At 39.6% G+C, this 20,853-nt stretch overlaps 1 protein-coding gene across 3 annotated transcripts in view; it reads left to right on the top strand.

Annotated features, from left to right (window-relative positions):
* PIK3R6 (phosphoinositide-3-kinase regulatory subunit 6) overlaps positions 1-20,853 on the top strand; it is an 86,229-nt gene that overhangs the window by 51,574 nt on the left and 13,802 nt on the right. For all 3 annotated transcript variants that reach the window (XM_075216946.1, XM_075216947.1, XM_075216949.1), the window contains exons 5-11: positions 3,654-3,722; positions 4,200-4,332; positions 7,383-7,452; positions 12,763-12,946; positions 13,676-13,823; positions 16,348-16,431; positions 17,243-17,651. In XM_075216946.1, the coding sequence (XP_075073047.1) occupies positions 3,654-3,722; positions 4,200-4,332; positions 7,383-7,452; positions 12,763-12,946; positions 13,676-13,823; positions 16,348-16,431; positions 17,243-17,651 (1,097 nt within the window). The remainder of the gene's footprint in view (positions 1-3,653; positions 3,723-4,199; positions 4,333-7,382; positions 7,453-12,762; positions 12,947-13,675; positions 13,824-16,347; positions 16,432-17,242; positions 17,652-20,853) is intronic.

The following is a 20,853-nucleotide window of genomic DNA, read 5'->3' as shown; positions in this document are numbered from 1 at the left end:
TTAAAATACAGTAGGTTGGAGAGTGTAGCCTCTTGGCAAGGAATACATATTTTTACACAATTATTGGTTGTGATGTGTGAAATTATTGGGACATTTAGGTTCTAATAGCTGCCATCTGCCTCAGATGGAACAGTATTTGTTCTGATGATGTTACTTTAATGAGAGGGAAAAGAATGAATTGATAGGTTAACTGAAAGGGATAGAGGCATTACAAGATTATACCGCATCAGTAAGCAATGCAATATATTTACTCCTCCCTGTATGTAAATTACTTAAATGAACACTTTCAGATAAATGTTAAAAGTTTTACTGAGCTGCTCCTTTTTCTCATTGAAGCCCTGGGAATACAGTACCGCACTAGCGACAGCATGTATTCAATGTGGGCGTGATGACACATACCAATAGGAAGCCACAAACAGAGATCTTGGAGGTGCCCCTTCATCACCGCTATGACCCCGGAGTGTGCTCTGACTGCTCTGATTACCCACTATTTGGAGTAGTGCAGCCTAGTATAATAGAGTATCATTGTTACAATACAATAGGAACACTCTAAAAGTTAAATTCAAGTAAGAGTGAAGTTTATAGCTGTTACTTCTTTAGCACAATTCATAGTAATATGAAGTCCCTGCTACCTATTTAGAGTGTGATGAGGGATAGAACAGTGTTGTTAGGGGTTACTCCTAGGTGAGCACCTTCTTTGGGGGACACTCTCAAGCATTTTATAAAACCCATTTTACCAGCGTTTGTATGCTTTCCACTGTGTTGAAACTCACAGAAATGGCACAAGTAGCTTTTCAGAAATGTTCTGGCAATGCAAAGCTAGTAAAAACGCAAAGGGGTGTAGTTACACTAGAAACAATGCTAGTAGGTAGATAACCTAAAGGAAGTTACTGCTCATACAGATACCCTACACAGCTCACTTGCCTCCCTTAATAACAATTTACTCTGTACGTAACACAGAACACTAAATTACACACGTTACAATGCTATACTAACACATTGACACATACATGAAAATGATTAGGCCTATAGTAGTCACTTTTTCTAGTGTAAACAAAACAAGTGAGTAACTTGGCACCCACGTGTCACCACAGCATGGAATCTTTCTCCATACAGTGACAGGGCACTAAGTGTAGGTTTCCAGTGTAGTAGGTATTGGTGGTTGTGAGCTGATTAGTTATTCCTGAAAGCGCGGAGCAGGAAGCTGTGGAGTTAGTTTACGGGATGGCCAATATGAAAGTTTTTCAGTTCCTTGTCACTAACATTAGCTGAGAAACAGGAAGAAGTAAAGAAACCCATTGGTGTGTAAGTGCTGTAACTTCCACACTGAACTTAACTCTGACCTTGCCAAATAAAACCTTTCATCCAGAAAAGGTAACTGCAGCACCCTGGAAGAGTTTTGAATGTAACCCAGTTTAACGGGAACAGTCCAGAATTTTGCAATTGAAAATCTGTGGAATTCAGATTCCAGATTCCCTTCTAAAATAAAAAAGTAGACATTTGTTCTTTAAACTTTATTAGAAGCACAGCATATATTTTATGTGCTTAACAAATGTAAAGTTATTTGTTTTGTTTAAAAAATGCACATGCACTAAGCCTGAATTCTCTATTAATCTGTGCTTACCAACTATTATTTAAAAAAAACTAAACTTTTTATTTTAAAGTAGAAATTATACAGTATCCCTCCTAAACTATACATATAAGTACATATCTGCTGTAAAGACTGGAAACAATTTATTCTGAATTAATTCACTCTTTTTCCACAACTAATTTTGGCTTAATGATGGTCACACACACACTGCAAATGCAGCATGTCTGACCTGTAAATGACCATCATACACGATATTAATGGGACCAGAGGTGGTTTGCGGTCATGTTGTCATGTGATCCAAAATCCTCTCCATATTTCCATTTTGATAAAACTAGCTGTCATAAGCTCCTTAGGCAATACTGTCAGGGCCCCTCCAAGTTTGTGTAGGGTCAGATCATACCTAGCCCTGCTCACCAAAACTGATAAACCCTAATAGCTGACAGACTGAGGGCATCATGGGCAAATTACATTGACCCGTTAACAAAGAAGTGTTGCCCAAAGCCTCCAGAGACCACCACAAATGTTCACATATTACACCCCTTAGGTTGACTACATCTCACTAACTGACACTTAGCATGATGCTGTCCTTTTGAAGCAAGTTATTGACATTAAATACTCTAGAATGCTTATTAGGCTTTCTAGAAGACTACAGTATCTCAGATCCACTACTCTGGATGAGAGTTCTGTACAGTGTAAATTATAGCAGAGTTAGGTATGCATCATCATCATTTATTTGTAAGGCGCCAAAATACTCTGCTACGCCGGACAGTTGGTATAACAAATCATACATAAAAACAAAACATGTACAAACAAGGAAGACAGAAAATGTGCATACTTGAGACAGAGCATCATGATACATGACCCCAGCTTTCTTCTTTTTGCCATGTTTATTAAAGAACCCCCTATTGTTCCTTGCTCCCATAATTTGTCAAATCACATTACGCTCAGCCACGGGAATTCAAATAACCCTTTGCTATGTTGCATATTTTTTTTAATCTTCTTTTTTGTTAGGCACCATCCCCGTACTTTTCCTAGGTGGCCAGGGAACGGTCGCCTGTCCTACTTCCTGCTCGCATCATGTTGCCTAGCAACGGGACACTCTTCCGGATTCTGTCTCCTGCAGGGCACACATGCACGTTTCAGCTGCGTTCCATTGCTAGACAACGGGACGCTTGTTCTGTAATTCCGTCGTCGGTTAGCTGCGCTCCTGTATTTTCCCTTTTGTAACTCGACATCGCTGGCCTGTACCCGGTTGTTCTGTTATTCCTGTGTCTCACTCCATTGCACTGGTGACTAAGTGGGAGAACCACAACTTGCGCACTTCACGTGGCCAAGCTCATACCTCCTTGCAGAGTTCCCTGGTGAATACCGGAGGTACGTTAGACTCCGTGCCTCTCAGTCTAGTTGTGCCAATACCAGTCAGTGGCAACTTCAGCTACTAAAACGTGACATTTTTTAATTGTCTTGTTTCATTTCTTTTTGAAACTATACAGAATGTTTTATTTGCACACTACTACGCAATAAGACTTTGTTGAATTAAAACAAAACAAAAAAAATTACTTTCTTGCTCATTTAAAACATAGTAGCAGCTAACAGATTTATTGTTCTCTCTTATTAGCTATAGTTAGTCTAAATACCTTAAGTATTCAAAGGTGTATGTCATGTGCCCTGGTGTCTTTTCATCTTAACTTCCATCTCTCTCTTAAACTTTCTTAAAAACAACTGCTTGTAACAATACATTTTGATTTTATGCTAGTAAGCTGTTATGTGTAAAATGCCATTTGAACAAATATATACTTTATATATTGATTAACCCTACTTGCAACATGTAAACCAATAATGAGGAAAATGTATACATATATTCTATGTCTATACATAAATGACAAAACAATCCATCAAATCAACAGAGGTAAATAACAATTTTACAACCCAGTTCTATTGCATTTACTTTGATAACAATGCTTTCAGCTTTGTGTGTGACAACTCAGAAGATCACACAGCTCAATGTTTATTTGTATTTTGAGGTGTGTTGTTAGTTACAGTAGCTGTACTCTCTTTATAGGCGGAGCTAGAAGACAACCTGCATTACATTATACCTTTACTGCACACACTGATGTATGTCATCACAAAGGTAATTACTGTCCCATTGCATTGGGGTGAGGGTAGATATCCCAGTGAAAAGAAATATATTTTCTGTAACCTGACTAGATGTATCACCTTATATACATGTACTGTTCAGAATCTCATTGTACTTGTACAAAAAAAACCTTTGCCTTCAAACTAATTAAACTTCTTATTCTTGTCCTGTTATTTGTAATGAACATAAGAAGAACAAGCATGTAAGAATTGGCTGTTTTCTGTCGTGACTTGTATTTTATATCTTTTTTTCGTGTTGAATCCATTTTATATATTTTGCAGGACTCCCAAACATAGTAGGATATTGGGAACACATTTTTAATTCAAATATCCTAAGAATCGCTGATGATAAACTTTGTGCATCTAAAAATCTTGCTTGGTTAATGTTTGTCCAATAGAAGGCATCACAACCTGTAAAGTTACCTAATCCTGAAACCCAGTCATTGATTATTTTCTTGTAACCAACCTTTAGGCTGCATATATCTCCAATGAATTGTATGAACGGGTTTATATCTTCTGCAAAAAGATACTGACTCTTCCCAAACCGTACTGTACAATTGGACTGGACTATGCACAAAGACTGAAGATTGAGAAGAAAGTACCAGGTATATATAATATGTAAGATAATCTTACACAACAAAAGAAGAGTCCAGTGGTGGACCAAGACAGTATCGGGGGCCATAACATCCATATATTTTACTACAAATAAACTAATAACAGTCAACACGCTTTTTTAAGGGACCAGTTATGCCAAATAATCTGACTAGTTACTATGAAAAAGCAGGGACTGGCTGGCAAATTGTAGCTTGGCAAGAGAGACTTGGCTCAGCAGCCTATTAGGAACATTTTATAGGAAGAAAGTGCAGGCAGCCCACTATGGGACCAGTCCAGAATTAAAAATTAGAATGTCCTTATTCTGGTGGAAATTGCAGAAGACCCACGCCAGTCCACGCCAGGTAGATTAAAGCCAGCCATGACTATAACATTTCCTTTTTAATGTAATTTTAGTGAAGTCCTCCATTATATCCCTGTCAAATTCCTCATCCTGACTTATAGGTATACAGAACACCCCACTGCAAAGACTATCTTTTTCTCCAGTTTCTAGGGATATCCAAAGTTCCTCAGTTTTTTCTCCAATATTTTGTAATAAAGTAGCACTTATAATTTCCTTCACATGAATTGCAAATCCACCTTCTATTCTTCTCACTCTTTCCCAATTGAAGTGTAAAGTGATATAGCTATGTCCCAGTAATGATTTCATTGCACCATGACTCCGAAACAGCCACAATATCTAGGCAATGTTTTATTATTGTTCCTGTTGGTTCTGAGATTAATACATATAACCCTAATGTTTTGTTAGTGCTTTTCCTATTTGCCCCATAATCTTCATTCTTTCTGTGTTGTTTTTATCTTTACTGCCTTCTGTTACTTTGGCTGTGTTTCATCATAAAATTACTGAGATTAGGAGGACAGTATGTACATGGGAAGATAACTGGCTGAAGGGTTGGATGTAGAGGGTTTTTACAAATGGACTATACTGAGACTGGGCTAGAGTTATTAGTGGGGTGCCTCAACAATCAGCACTGAGCCTTGTACGTTTGTTATTATGGGTGGAGTACGATTTAACGGAGCTGATAGCAACAACAGTGAGCATAACAACAAAAACTTAACGAAACTGACTTGTCCGACAGTTAATAAATGCAGACTGACCTTCATCATGACAGAAGAAGTTCCCGACAGTCTGCTGACAAATCACGACCACAAGTAATGACGGCAGGGTGTTTTGACGTCATTTAAAATGGCGACCGCTATATCAGTATTTTTAAAGCGGCAATGCCAGGTCCCTAACCCTAACCCTCTTCCTAACCCTAACACTTACCTTCGATGACAACCATTTCCACTTTAAAAATGGTGATATATCAGCCGCCATTTTAAATGACGTCAAAACACCCTGCCGTCATTACTGGTGGTCATGATTTGTCAGGGAGTTCTTTTGTCATTATGAAGGTCAGTCTGCATTAACTGTTGGGCAAGTCAGTTTCGTAAAAAAAAATTCATGTTAGTCACTGTCAGTGTTATGTGACTACCATCGGTTATTACTAATGATCCTGCAAAAGGTATAGGAAGTACTTAGCTTTCTAAGATTAAGGGGCACATTTATCAATATTCACATAAAGTGAAAAGTAGTTTTCAATCCTTATCGCAATGATAAGGATTGAACTACTTCTCACATTTATGTACAGCCCTGCACAGAAACAGCAGTTCCGAAAAACTGCTGTTTCAGTGATAAAAAAAATCATACTTACCCCCCTCTTCGGAAGCGCTGTCTCCGGGTCTTCTCTTCACTCTTCAATTGCGCATGTCCAGTTCCAAGAACTGGACATGCGCACACAGATCCCCTCTCTCTCTCTGCAACGATAGTTGCAGAGAGAGAGCGCTGAGTGACAGGGAGGGATCATGTGATCCCTCCACACATGCGCTGTCCAGCTCTGCTCTCCGGAGCAGAGCTGACAGCATTAGATTTCCTCAATTCGGATGATGTACGCCAGCTTCATGACAAGTTCCCGAAAAAAATGTTTTTTCGGGACTTGTTAGATTGCGGCCAGGAGCAGTCACCATTCTGTTGAATGGTGACTGCTCCCAAAAACGAAGAGGAATGCCATGCAGCAGATATCCATGATATCTGCTGCGATGCCCCCTTAATAAATTTGCGGAGGACACTGTGGGACCTTAATGACCCGTTAAAAGCACTATAGTGCTTTATTAAATATGCCCCTAAGCTTTGAGAGAATAAATGATAAGTTTGGGAGAGAAATGAGAGCTGAGGTTCATCAGCTTGGAAAAATGTAAGCTGCATTTAAGCCATGGTAATAATTGTGCTACCTATATATTAAATTATCAGAGAATGTATTTAGGGTATACTATTAGACTATAATTTTAGAAGGAGCAACCAGTGTCAGGCAGCTGTTGCAAGAACTGTTAAAATCATGGCATGCATAAATCATAACATAAATGCATAAGAAGTAAATGTAATTTTGCTATTGTATAAATATTTTTTTGGACCACGTCTTGAATAGGAGGTACAATTTTGGGAACCTGCGCACAAAAAAGACTTTAGAGGGTTAAGAGAATGGCTAACCTATCAATAAAAGGAATAGAGGGATAAATTATAATGAAATACCTGGCAAGCTGTTTGTTTCCTTTGGAAAACCTTAGTGGTGACCTAATTAATTTTTACAAGTATATTCAAGAATAATACAAAGATTGTTTACATAATTGAAATACATTTCTATAATAAATTATTTCAACATGATCCAGCCACAGTAATTAAATTTGTATTTAAAGAAAAAAAACTTCTATGTGGGATTGGTGCTTTAAGTGCCCCTCTTTCGTCAACTGAAGCTATTCAATATTTCTCTCTGTATATTCGTACGGAGACCTTTCTCCATATCTGTCTGTTGCTTCTTCCTCCTTTATTGTAAGATCCCATTTATCTTGTATATACTTATTGACACCCTTTATTTATGTGGTTTCACTATACTTTCCTTATAGTGTACCTCTGTTGTTTAGTCATTATGTATTATTGCAGCTTTTGTGACATAAAGCAAATATGCAGATTAATAGAATATTCATCACTGTTTATGTGATCTTTTAGGTTTTTCATATCAAAAAATGGTTGTTTCTGAACAAAACCTCAAGACAGACATCTCTCAACAACAGGGAAAGTAAGTGACCTCCGTTTTCTATATTTACCACTGCCATCCGTGGCTGTCAACTAACAGTAAACTTACTGAGAGTAAAAAAGTTGCATTTTTGTCAGTAAAAATAAATATATCGATCATTAAAAATATGACCTGCGACATTGAATAGCTGGATTGACCTTGTTAACGATACAGTCGGCCATGAAAGGTTTCATGTATACCAGCAGGAATTTGGTGGATAAGTATGAAAGAATATGGTATAGAAGGAGGATATCCCCGTATGTCACGGAGGGATTGAGAGAAGTGGAACTCTCCTGATTGAAGCTTGGGGCAGACATCCAGCCGCCTATTATGTTATTAAGATCAACGATTGTATCTTGTATTGCCAAAGCTGTACCATTATTTCACTATATCTTGGAAAAATTTATATATCTTTACTTGGAAATGTGAATGTCAATGTTTTTTGCTTTTTCTAACTGCATGGTGTACAAATACTTGACAATACTTGTATCACTGTATGGGGTATAGTTGGGGGGATAGCCTACTGTGTTGGGCTTTTTTGTTGTTTAAAGGAAAAAATGCAATAAAATTTTACCTGATTTAAAAAAAAAAAAATATATATGACCTGCTGTAATCCCAGCTAAATGCTTCCACACCAAAGGCTAAGATGTCATATATACTTAAGTGGTAAATGGCATGCTGCATAATTCATCTTTAGATAAGTCGCATCCCTATGACTCTTTGTGACCATGATAGGCTGATCTTGTAGCTGCCTATTGACATCAGAGAGGAGAGAGACCCTGCTACCTAACCATTATGGTTCAGGTGGTCTCTGGAAACAGGTTTGACTTGGATTATTAGATGGATTTACTCAGTTGTTGCTAGCTTCTGGGGAAGAATAGCTTTCCTATGTGGTGCAGTCATGGGGCTTGCCTTTGGTGAAAAGTGATGTTACTTGGCAATAAACCAGCTCTCATCTATCTTGTCTACATGGCATCAAATCACTTGATGTTAAGCAGAAGAGTAACAACTTCTTGGTTAGGGATACAATCCCATACATAAATTGACGTTTAATGTACATCATGGAGGCTTGCCCCATTTTTCCGTTTTGTGTCCTATTGCTTGCATTGTGATTGATTTAAAAATATTGCAGGAAGACTTAATATGACAGAACTGACATGTTACTGAATCTACTATCTGTAATATGCACCATACAATGGTTTGGGTTGGCTAATCTAATAAATCACTTATTTTAAATTTAAATCCTCTGGATTACTCAAACTGGTGACTATCGGTACATTTTGTTAAGTATCAGTCAAAATTATTCTGAAGGGATATTAATACTAGCAGTGTCTCTTAACACCCACTTATCTTTATAAAAATTAAACAGGGATTATCAGGTTAAGTATTTTGAAAAGCAAGAATGAGAGAGGCCAGATTGAGGGAATGTGCAGGGATGGGGCTTCAGCACTGTATTTTATTGCTGTGTAATGTTACAATGCAACCCAGTCAAACCTAAAATTCATGACCACTAAAGCATAAATCCTTACATCAGGTTCATGTGTATCACCCTTCACATACCATTTTGTATTAGATTTGGAGCTTACATTTTTCATTACTCATATATAGAGCTAAGCATGTTACTTACAGTACACCTACTGCCTACACACACTGTAGGCAGCCATTGTGTTGCATGAGACTGCAGTCAGGCTATTCCCTAGAGCCAGAGACATCACAGGGCCTTTTTGTACCTTGGTGATCTCCCTGGTTTTCTAATCAATTTATCAGCTGCATTCACAAAATAGCTACCTCCTCGCTCTGTAGACAACCGGTGCATTTTAAATCCAGATACATCCATGGTTGATAGTGCAGTGGTGCTGAAGGTTTCTGTTACTACAACAAATAGCACTTTTCTACTACTTCCCCTGTAATAACACTTCTGGCCAGTAGGTGTGCCAGGAACATTGAGAGAATTTACATAGGCTCGACTCTCAGGAGCAAAAATCTTTTTTTTTTTTTACTGAGCATGCACAATAAAACAACATGAAATGCAAGCTGCGCTAGCGGCCCCTACAATTGGACAGACAGATCTGAGGCATATTTATTTATTTTGGCTTTCAGTGCATGCTGGAGTTTTTAGAATGCTGATAGCTGACAGGGCCCACTGGAACTTGTAGTTTAACACCGTTAACAAATGTTTTTCTCATTACCTCGACCCCCACTGCCCCAGGGTTGCCGGAAAGAGCCCCAGTGCTGTTCCGCATGGGTTTTTTTCACACATTTTTTGGGGGGTGTTTCTTGGGCTGGTTAGTGATACCCAACCCAAGCAATAAGCACTGATTCCTCTTCTTTGATGTATCAATTTAAATGATATTATGGTATCTTCCAGACCCTAAGTGAGATATTACAGCACTATTGACTCTCATATGTTCTGCACATCTGACCAGCTGTGGTTTGGCGTTCAATGTAATACTTGTATGATTACTCAAACTTTGTAACCCCCTCCTTTACCATTCCCTTTTCTATGTGTAACCCCCTCCCTTACCATTCCCCTTTCTATGTGTAACCCCGCTGCATTTCCATTCCCCTTTCTATGTGTAACCCCGCTCCCTTACCATTCCTCTTTCTATGTGTAACCCCCTCCCTTACCATTCCCTTTTCTATGTGTAACCCCCTCCCTTACCATTCCCCTTTCTATGTGTAACCCCGCTCCCTTACCATTCCCCTTTCTATGTGTAACCCCGCTCCCTTACCATTCCCCTTTCTATGTGTAATCCCGCTCTCTTACCATTCCCCTTTCTGTGTAATCCCGCTCTCTTACCATTCCCGTTTCTATGTGTAGCCCTGCTCCCTTACCATTCCCCTTTCTATGTGTAACCCCACTCCCTTACCATTCCCCTTTCTATGTGTAGCCCTGCTCCCTTACCATTCCCCTTTCTATGTGTAGCCCTGCTCCCTTACCATTCCCCTTTCTATGTGTAACACTGCTCCCTTACCATTCCCCTTTCTATGTGTAACACTGCTCCCTTACCATTCCCCTTTCTATGTGTAACCCCACTCCCTTACCATTCCCCTTTCTATGTGTAGCCCTGCTCCCTTACCATTCCCCTTTCTATGTGTAACACTGCTCCCTTACCATTCCCCTTTCTATGTGTAACACTGCTCCCTTACCATTCCCCTTTCTATGTGTAACCCCACTCCCTTACCATTCCCCTTTCTATGTGTAGCCCTGCTCCCTTACCATTTCCCTTTCTATGTGTAACCCCACTCCCTTACCATTCCCCTTTCTATGTGTAACCCCACTCCCTTACCATTCCCTTTTCTATGTGTAACCCCCTCCCTTACCATTCCCCTTTCTATGTGTAACCCCGCTCCCTTACCATTCCCTTTTCTATGTGTAACCCCCTCCCTTACCAGTCCCCTTTCTATGTGTAACCCCGCTCCCTTACCATTCCCCTTTCTATGTGTAACCCCGCTCCCTTACCATTCCCCTTTCTATGTGTAACCCCGCTCTCTTACCATTCCCGTTTCTATGTGTAGCCCTGCTCCCTTACCATTCCCCTTTCTATGTGTAACCCCACTCCCTTACCATTCCCCTTTCTATGTGTAACACTGCTCCCTTACCATTCCCCTTTCTATGTGTAACACTGCTCCCTTACCATTCCCCTTTCTATGTGTAACCCCACTCCCTTACCATTCCCCTTTCTATGTGTAGCCCTGCTCCCTTACCATTCCCCTTTCTATGTGTAACACTGCTCCCTTACCATTCCCCTTTCTATGTGTAACACTGCTCCCTTACCATTCCCCTTTCTATGTGTAACCCCACTCCCTTACCATTCCCCTTTCTATGTGTAACACTGCTCCCTTACCATTCCCCTTTCTATGTGTAACCGCGCTCCCTTACCATTTCCCTTTTTATGTGTAACCCTGCTCCCTTATCATTCCCCCTTCCTTGTGTAATCTTGCTCCCTTACCATTCCCCTTTCTGTGTGTAACCCTGTTCCCTTACCATTCCCCTTTCTATGTGTAACCCTGCTCCCTGATAATTTTTTCTTGATAAGTAATAATATATATTAAAAAAATCTAACACTAGTCATCATCATCAAATTGATCATAATAAGCAGCACATTTTTAAACTGTGCCCGCAATATCATATCTTGATGCGGCTGCATAAGATACATGCTACTCAAAATAAACAGGGTAAGCAACAATTTTGCAGCCATACTTACTTGTACATTTTGGCTGCAAAATGTGACCTACTCTAATTCAGGCCCTTATTGTAGAAATGTTGAACATGCTTTGTGTGTATATTTTAAGTACTCTGCATTTATAATGAAGTGATAAATATATTTCTGGTCATAGCTACAGCACAGAGGTATTAATTCACAGACCAAAATTCCCAGAAGTGCATATCTTAGCAATGCACCCCTTACATTCATCATCTGCAGAATTGCGGTGATGCCCTCTAGTGGCTGAATCTCTATTTAAAATATGATCAAATATATTTTAGCAAACCTGTACTAAATGTAAAACAATGCAAACATGTTTAGTTACTATTAAGATTACTGATAGCAGCAAAATAAATACCTTAAAATCAACAATAGATTTTGGATGGCGAGACCCAGCTTGTGATTGCTCATCAATTTTGTAAAGTTTAAAATCTTCTTAAAACAGGTGGTATTCACATTTTTGCTGCTATAAGAAGTGTGTAGAAATATTACTTTATGTAAATTCAATTTTAAAGTGAACATATTACCTACACTCAGTGGAGGCAGCCATTTTGTGGGCTAAACTAATATTTGTGAGAATTCATCCTGTCAATTCATTGAACCAGTACCTCATGAATGTAAGTCCCCCCCATGAATATCAGTCAGTGATGTCACTGGTTCCTAGCTACTTGAAAGGCTGCATACAGCTTGATGCCTCCAGTGTGTGTAGGTGATGAGTCCACTTTAAGCAGTGTATTTAGTATTGGTGCTGAGAATGAGGGCTGTGCCTCACCCTGGGGTCCTGGCATTTAGATGGGGCAAATGGGGCTCCGGTCCTATCCCTGGCCACATCAGGGCTGGATTGTGGGCAGGGGAGAGTGACTATGCTTACCAATATTGGTCCACATGGTCACACCCATGCCTGTGCAGCATCGGCTGTTGTTGAGGGTGTGTGCACAGCCTGGGAGGGTGTCCAAGAAGCAACTACACCAGGGCCCTAGGAAACCTCTTGGCGGGCTTGGCATTCAGTATTGGATGGAAGCAATCTACAAAGGAGATAGATTTTGATCTGTAGAACAATATATTTTGTCAAGTTAGCAGTACTGAAGAAATGTGTTCTTTGCAGGGTGCTGCTGTTTTTAGACCCTGGCCTGGTTTCTGAGGCTGTGTGTAATACACTCCTCCGTGAGACTCAAGCAGGTCAGATGTCCCACACATCCATATCATGCATGATGTATGTCATCACTAACTGCATTCAGGCCGCACTGGGCACAGACTGCGACATAACCCTGCTGCAGCGGGTACTTAAGGTAAGGGTTGATTTCTATGTATCTATGTTTTTGGAATTCTTCATGTCATAGGGTATCTAGTACCACAACAAAATGGTTGCAGCTATTACAAGTCCCTTTTGGAAAGTTGCAACTATTTTGTTTGTTGAACTAATATTTAAGATGACATAATATCAGCTCACTAGGAAGAAGTCATAATATCGAGACACAAAATGTTTTTTTGGGTTCCTAGTAAATTCAGCCTGCAGAATAGCTCCATTGAGTTTAAGTGATGGGTCCACATTTGTAAAATTAGTTCAGTACCTACATATAATCTGCAAGAGTTACTTGTGCTTTTGTGTTACAGTTATTTTATCTCACTCGTCTCCACACAAAATTGTCTAAAATAATTGTCCCTTGCCTCAAATAAAAACAGGGCTGACAGCCCTGTAACAAGCTGTAACATCAATTTACTGCAAAATCAATTACATTTACGTTCAAGTATTTCATTTTTAACTTTGCACTGAAAACTTCTACCAATGGGGCTACAGAGTGTCCACTAGTAACACCATCAGTTCAGAGTGTGAACAGTCTTCTCTAGAGTTAGGGGAGTAGAGGACCAGACAAGGGATCAGGGAAGAGTTGGCTTCATCGCACTGAGGGTATGTTGAATATAAATCAAACCGGCCCTCTTCATCTAACCAGTTTTCACTATTTTACCTAGGATTTATTTCAGATTGTGTCATTATATTGCCATTTATTCCCCGACAGGATAAAAGCACAGAAGAGGTGGAACTTTGGTTTCAGGAGGTTCTGTCTGCAGTAGAGCGCAGTGAACAGGAGAGTGCAGGCAGCAGGCAGAGGCATAGCGACAGGTTGCAGGAGATATATAGCAAGATGATCATCTCATCAGAGGAAGGTACAATATGGACTTGCATGTTTAAATGTAAATTAACCTTAGTTGCAACTGGTCGTGAATATTTTAATAGTTATAATCTGGTAATGTCACTTAGAAAAATAGCTCCATTACAACACCATGTATTCAGTGGTGAATTAAAGACACAACTATATTTCAAATGTAATCCCACCTTCCTTATAACTAGCAGAAGTACAATGTCTCATACCGTGGAGATCCTCCCCACCTTTTCCATGGTGCCTGATCAGGGTTCAGCCTGGGTGTTGGTTATGGCTTATCCAATCATCCTCAACAATCCTGTTCATAGTCAGAACGTCCCTCTCTTCACCCTCAGAGCTATTCTGCCACTTACCTTTCCTCCAAGCCTGTCAAAATGTTGTCAGTCTTATGTTACTAGGCATCATCATCAGCAGCAGCTTCTCTTTATATAGCACCAGCAAATTTCCGTACTGCTTTACCATTGGGAACAAACACAATAATAAACAATACTAAGTAATACAGACAAAGAGGTAAGAGGGCCCTGCTCACAAGCTTACAATCTATGGGACAATGGGAGTTTGATACATGAGGTTATGTGCTACATATTGCATATTGGTCCAGCCAGAGTGCAAAGATAACAAGTGCTTAGTATACTATGTGATCCAGCAATGTTGGTCAGGGGGTCAGAGGGTTGTTGTCTTGTGTGAAGTGTGTAAAGGGTGGTAATAGGCTAACCTAGGGAGATTCAGATGGTGGTTGAGGAATATTATAAGCTTGCCTGAAGAAGTGGGTTTTCACAGAGCGCTTTAAAGGTTTGAAGACTAGAGGAAAGTCTAATTGTGCGAGGGAGGGAATTCCACAAAGTGGGTGCAGCCTGAAAAAAGTCCTGTAACCGGGAATGGAAGAATGTAATGAGAGTGGAAGAGAGATGCAGATGTTGTGCAGAAAGTTTGTGTCGTGTTGGTAGATATTTTGAGAGAAGTGAGGAGATGTATGTTGGTGCAGCTTTATGGATAGCTTTGAATATTAGTAGAATTATTTTATATTGGATACGGTGAAAAACAGGCAGGCAATGTAGAGACTGACAGAGTGGCTCAGCAGAGGAAGAACAATTTGCAAGGAAAATTGATCTGGCCGCTGCTTGCAGAATAGATTGTAAGGGTGAGAGTGTCTTGTGTGAGATAAGTATGTATTCTGGAAATGTTTTTTAGATTTATATAACATGATTTAGATAGAGAAATGATGTGGGGAACAAAGGATAGTTGAGAGTCAAGGATCACACCTAGGCAGCGAGCTTGCAGGGTGGGATTTATTGTCATGTTGTCAGTAGAAATAGAAATGTCAAGTCATGGTGAGAGATCAGGGAAGGATAGATAAATTTGGGTATCATCTGCATAGAGATGATACTGAAATCCAAAGGAGCTTATTAGTTTTCCAAGTGAAGCGGTGTAGATAGAGAAAAGCAGAGAATCCAGTACTGATCCTTGTGGTACTCGAACTGATAATAGAAGCTTAGAGGGGCATGGGAGCTGAGAGATGGGATGGTAATTGGAGAGAGTGTTTTGGTCAGAATTTAGTTTTTTCAGAATAGAAGTAATCACTGCATGCGTGAATAATAATGGAAAGTGTCTAGTAGAGAGAAAAAGAGATTACAGATATTGGGTAGAGGTGGAGTGTGCACAGGAGACAGGGATCTGCCGATTTGTGAGGGAATAGGATCTAGAGGACATGAGGTAGAGTAGGAAGACAAGAAGAGAATAGATAACCTTACCCAAATACCAATCGACCTGGAGCCCCCTGGTTTAAACTTTATCACTCACTTGTTCCTGGAATTGCCTGATCAGTAACGGAAGCTGCTCTCTCCACCTTCCTTCCCCCTGCACCTCAACAGTTCCCACTCTGCCACCCACCCTCCCACTCCGCACCTACCCTACCCTTCCTGTGACCTATACAAAACAATCAAAACCCCCATATCTATTCAGCAATTATACCAGCCACCCACATCTCTACCCGCATAGCTTGTAGCACCCGATTTTGTACCTATAGATTTTTAGTATAATTACTGTAGTTTTCTCCCCGGGACTTTAGGTGCTTTCTCTACACTCTAATGTTGTCCTTGAAGTAGAAAGCAAGATCCTGGGCACTGATGGTAGTCAGAGGGTTTGGGGTGGGAGGGTTTAGAAGAGATTTAAATGCATTATAAATGCTTTGGGCGTTAGAAGCCTGAGCATAGATGAGAGTTTGGAAGTATGTAACACACTGTACAGGACCTGGAGGCCTGGGATTTAGTGCTCCACACTTCACACTGGACAGGACTCTTGGAACAGATGCCTCTCACTTCATGGCTCCCTTTTTACTATACTTATAGATACAGGACGTGAACATTGGTTTTCACATTATTAAAAATGGTGACCTAGTGGATGTAGCAGCAAAGAGCCCTAACTGTATAAATGTAGCGAAAAATACCACACCGCACATACAGAGGCTTCACGGTTACAGATAAATCACTAATGGATATTAACTGAAACTTTTCTCTTTTCTTTTGAAGAAGTGCCAATGTCCAAGCTTGAGAGAATACCTCTGCCCAGTCCAAACATTAGTGTTCACCTATGGACTGATGACGATCAACTATGTAAGTGTGTTTTGTACTCTAGCAGCCCTTATTGCTGCATTCTACCTATGCAAAATCTTAAAATACCTTATTTGCATCCATGGATATTCATGATTGTGACTCTCATTTTTAAATAAGTTGCTGGGACCATACCAACTATGCAGAATGATAATGGCAATGACTAATGCTGCGTTGTGCAGTTGTTGTGGGACATTCTGAGCAGGTTGACCAACCATTGTACCATTGTGATTACCCAGAGGTGTAACTAAGAATTTTTCTACAATAGGCACAGAGTTATGTTATTGTGTCCCTCTCCTCTCACTTTTCAATGCAAGGAAAAATAGGTAACGAAACATCCAAACCCAGTATAAACAGTGCAGGTACTTCCCACAATAGCCAATGGTTATCAAGGAGTAGATAATTAAAAACACGTTAGCTAACAGAGCTTTCAAACCACAAAAAGAAAGCTTTGGACAATATATAAAACTGAACTTAATCACTATATATATGTGTATATATATATATATATATATATATATATATATATATATATGTGTATGTATATATATATATATATATATATATATATATACACACACACACACACACACACACACACACACACATCAAGTTCAATACTCAGCTGCCTATGATAAACATGAAATTACATCAGAACTCACTGTTTATACAGATATTATTTACAGTAGTTTCTATATATTAATATTACTTGTCTATTATTGTACCTGCTATATTTGTGTAGCACATGAGGAGAAGCAACAAATAATTATTGGATACATCTTAATAATAAATAAAACATTTTTTCATGTACCAGGGAAAGAGCTGATGCTGTTTACCAGGGAGACCCAGGCTACAGATACCGAGGCAGAGTCCTTCAAAATGCCAGAGCTTACCATGGACACAGATGGCAATGAGCAGCACCGGATCTCTGTGTGGTCTAATGACAGTGGGATAGAGAGAGACTTACCCGGGGTGGAAGAGAAAGAACTGGCCAAGTTATATAGGAAACCTTGTATTAAGAAAAAAGGTGCAGACCTGGATTCTGCTGTACTTCTACAAAATCTCACCAAGGCACCCAGGGGAAGCCGGACAGCGACATTACAGAGGCTCTCAGGACAGAGCACGGAGGTCTCTACTTGTCCTGATAAGCTGCCCACTAGGGTTGTCATACTGGGAGATGACAGAGCTTTAGGGAGGCTGGCTAAAGCATACTACTCTTTCAGGTACTGCTAACATTACAACAGTTGGATGACTTGCCTCATCAGCTCAGCCCACCATGTATAATTCTCAATGACAGATAAGTGCAACTTCCTCTCTAGTATATCAAGGAACTCCAGCAGTTTCCAGGAACAGTCCCACTACATCCAGTTAAAAATAGAGAAGTATTGTGTGAACAGTTCCTTCACATTGCCGGTATGAGAACCAGCAGGCCACTAGTTGACATTAATCTGTTCCCCAATTGTGTAAACTGCTTAGTTGAATAATACACATGAAATAACTGAAGGTTTTATGCTTCACTAAATATGTCCACCATGCGCTCTTTCACTTATTTGCAGGAGGTTGCCATGACCGGAGGGAGGTACTTTTGCAGCAGAGCAGACAGAGTGATTTGCTTTGCAGAAGTGTGCTGTACAGATTAGATGATTCATATACAGGGGCAGGTGTAGTGATGTCACAGCAGCTTACACGAGTGCAATCTCAATTGTTTGACCTATCTCAGATTCCATTAGGACACTGTCCTAAACATGTGGGATGTACTTCAGCTGTCTGTAATAGAATGGGGAGGTGATACTTTACTTTTTAACAGAGCAGCAGAGGAATGCCAGCATAACACTGAACAACATATTTTACCTTCATGTGTCATATCTGAAAAATGTAAATCAAAATTTTGAAGCTAAGTGGTCCTCTAGTATAATTTGGCCTGAATACTGGATTCAAGTTAAGTCAGGGCCATCTTAACAACATTATGGGTCCCCGGGCAAAGCAGTGCACCGGGGCCCCTAGATATAGATATAGATATAGATATAGATATAGATATATAGATGTATACAGATACAGATATAGATATAGATATATAGAGATAGAGATAGATAGATGTACTTGCTCAGTGACCCTTGTAGGTTTTTTTGCAGGTTTTTTTCTTTTGCAGGATTATTTTTTCTCATTAAGAGCCATGCCTATGGGGCCCCCTTTCCCGTGGGGGCCCCGGGCAGCTGCCCATCGTGCCCAGTGGAAAAGATGGCCCTGAGTTAAGTAGCCTTATAAGACCAAGTTAACTGAATTTTCCATTTGTCAGTAGGAACTTTCCTTTAAATGTTTTGCTCTCCTAGGCTACTTTTATTACTCTGCCATTTGTGTCCTTCATCATCACATTGCTACAAGCACAACCCCAATCAATAAAATATTGCCTCATTGATACTTTCCTGAAAACAATAAGGGGGGTATTCAATTGTTGCTCCGGGCGCCGCCGGAACGAGCGCGTTAAAACTATTACCATTTATACGGTAATTACTCACTCAATTTCAGCTCGCAGCTCCCTGTTCCAGCGGCGCCCGGAGGAACAATTGAATACCCCCCTAAGATTTCAACCTTTCCACCAGGCAGGACTGAGGAGATATGAAATCTCTAGCCAGTTCACTCATGTACTGTGGAACGGACAGCCCAGACTTGGTGAATCTAGTGAACAAAAAAATTGTTCAAATAGTTTTAAAAAAAATGTTTAGACATTTTTGCACACTGAATAAATGTATTTCAAAATTATTGTATGATGGCTCGCTGTGATCATTGTGGTGTTTTGCATGGGGATGTTACCACCAACTACACTCAGTGAATTTAATAGCAAGAAGTCCTATCACTGGCGAAAATGCTCGTTTTTGCCAGACATAGATCTTTCGTCCTTGGCAAGCCGCAAGAAATGTTTGCACACTGATTTCTGCCAAAGAAAGTGTTTTTTGACAAAAGTACTGACTGACAGGGGCCCTGACTCATTAAGGAAAGTTAGGTAAAAAATTGATTAAATAGTCTCCTGGACAAAACCATGTTACAATTCAAGGGGTGCAAATTAGTTTTCTCTTTTGCACATAAGTTAAATACTGTCTGTTTTTTAATGTAGCACGCAAATATCACCTTTAAATTTCAGTGTACAAAAAAAGCTAACAAGTATTTGTGTGCTACATGAAAAACAAACAGTATTTAGCTTATGTTTAAAATAGAAAACTAATTTGCACCCCTTGCATTGTAACATGGTTTTGCCCAGGAGACTACTTACTTTATTAATGAATCAGGCACAGGTTGACCAAACTCATGCCAAATTAACACTAATTCTTTAATATATTAAAAAAAAATTAGCAAAAAAACAAGTAATTTTACATTAAAATGTGCAGAAATATATCATGTCTAAATTTGTAGACTGCAGAGGTTATGTAAACGTTTGTCCACTTTTTTCAATGAAACATGCACTTTGACCAGGACTGCCCAGACTTTGGCATACACCTGTATAAAGTGAGCTTTTACTATGCACTGATAATCTACATACGTCATGTGCAGCTTGGACCATGAACTTGCATGTTACATTGATGCTGCTCTGTGTTGGCGAGATTGCAACCAAAGGCAACATTTTCACATATTGGTCAGGCATTAAAAAGCTATTTCAAGACTGAGCCCTTGGACATTATTCTTGTTCTTACCCATTTCTCGGTTATTAGAAACTACAATAAATTAACATTCCATGTACTCCAGGCAGCTAAAAGTTCAGTAGCAAACATTTAGAAGCAACTTATCTCACCCACCAGCCTTATAGTCGAAAACAGGATCTGGTTCTTGATTGGTGGAAAAATGACCACTACATACATGATAAAGGAGACAAATGTAGCCACATTTAAGATCCATGGTTTATATAAACCATGGATCCTAAGGTATATAATTCGGCAAATAAATATAACTCCTAGGAAAAGAGGTACCAAAGACTCTCATGTTACTATTATTATTATTGATAACTGACTTTCGAATTATGACACTTTTCTTTAACTATGTACTTGGTATATTGTAATTTTGAAGATTTGGGTTATAGTTACTAAACTGTGGGTTTGAAAAGTTGAGATGTTGCCTATAGCAACCAATCTGAATCTAGTTCTCATTTATTTAGTACATTCTACAAAATGATAGCTAGAATCTGATTGGCTGCTATAGGCATCATTTCCACTTTTTAGACCCGCAGTTTAGTAAATATAACCACTAGATGTCACTTCCTATTTTTCCCTTATATCCCCAAGGTTATTTAGGTTGTATTTCTCCTCCCTTCTCACAATCCCATTAATAAAAAATATTTTTATTTAAATACTCCCTTCCCAGTGTGCCCCCTCTGCTCTCTAGTCCACTGGCTGTGTAAGGGGGCAGTGGGGAGTGAGGCATCAGTGCTGCAGGACT

The sequence above is a fragment of the Mixophyes fleayi genome, chromosome 6 (genome assembly GCF_038048845.1).
Source record: "Mixophyes fleayi isolate aMixFle1 chromosome 6, aMixFle1.hap1, whole genome shotgun sequence".
NCBI classification, from domain to species: Eukaryota; Metazoa; Chordata; class Amphibia; order Anura; family Limnodynastidae; genus Mixophyes; species Mixophyes fleayi.
This window is presented reverse-complemented; position numbering and strand designations above follow the sequence as displayed.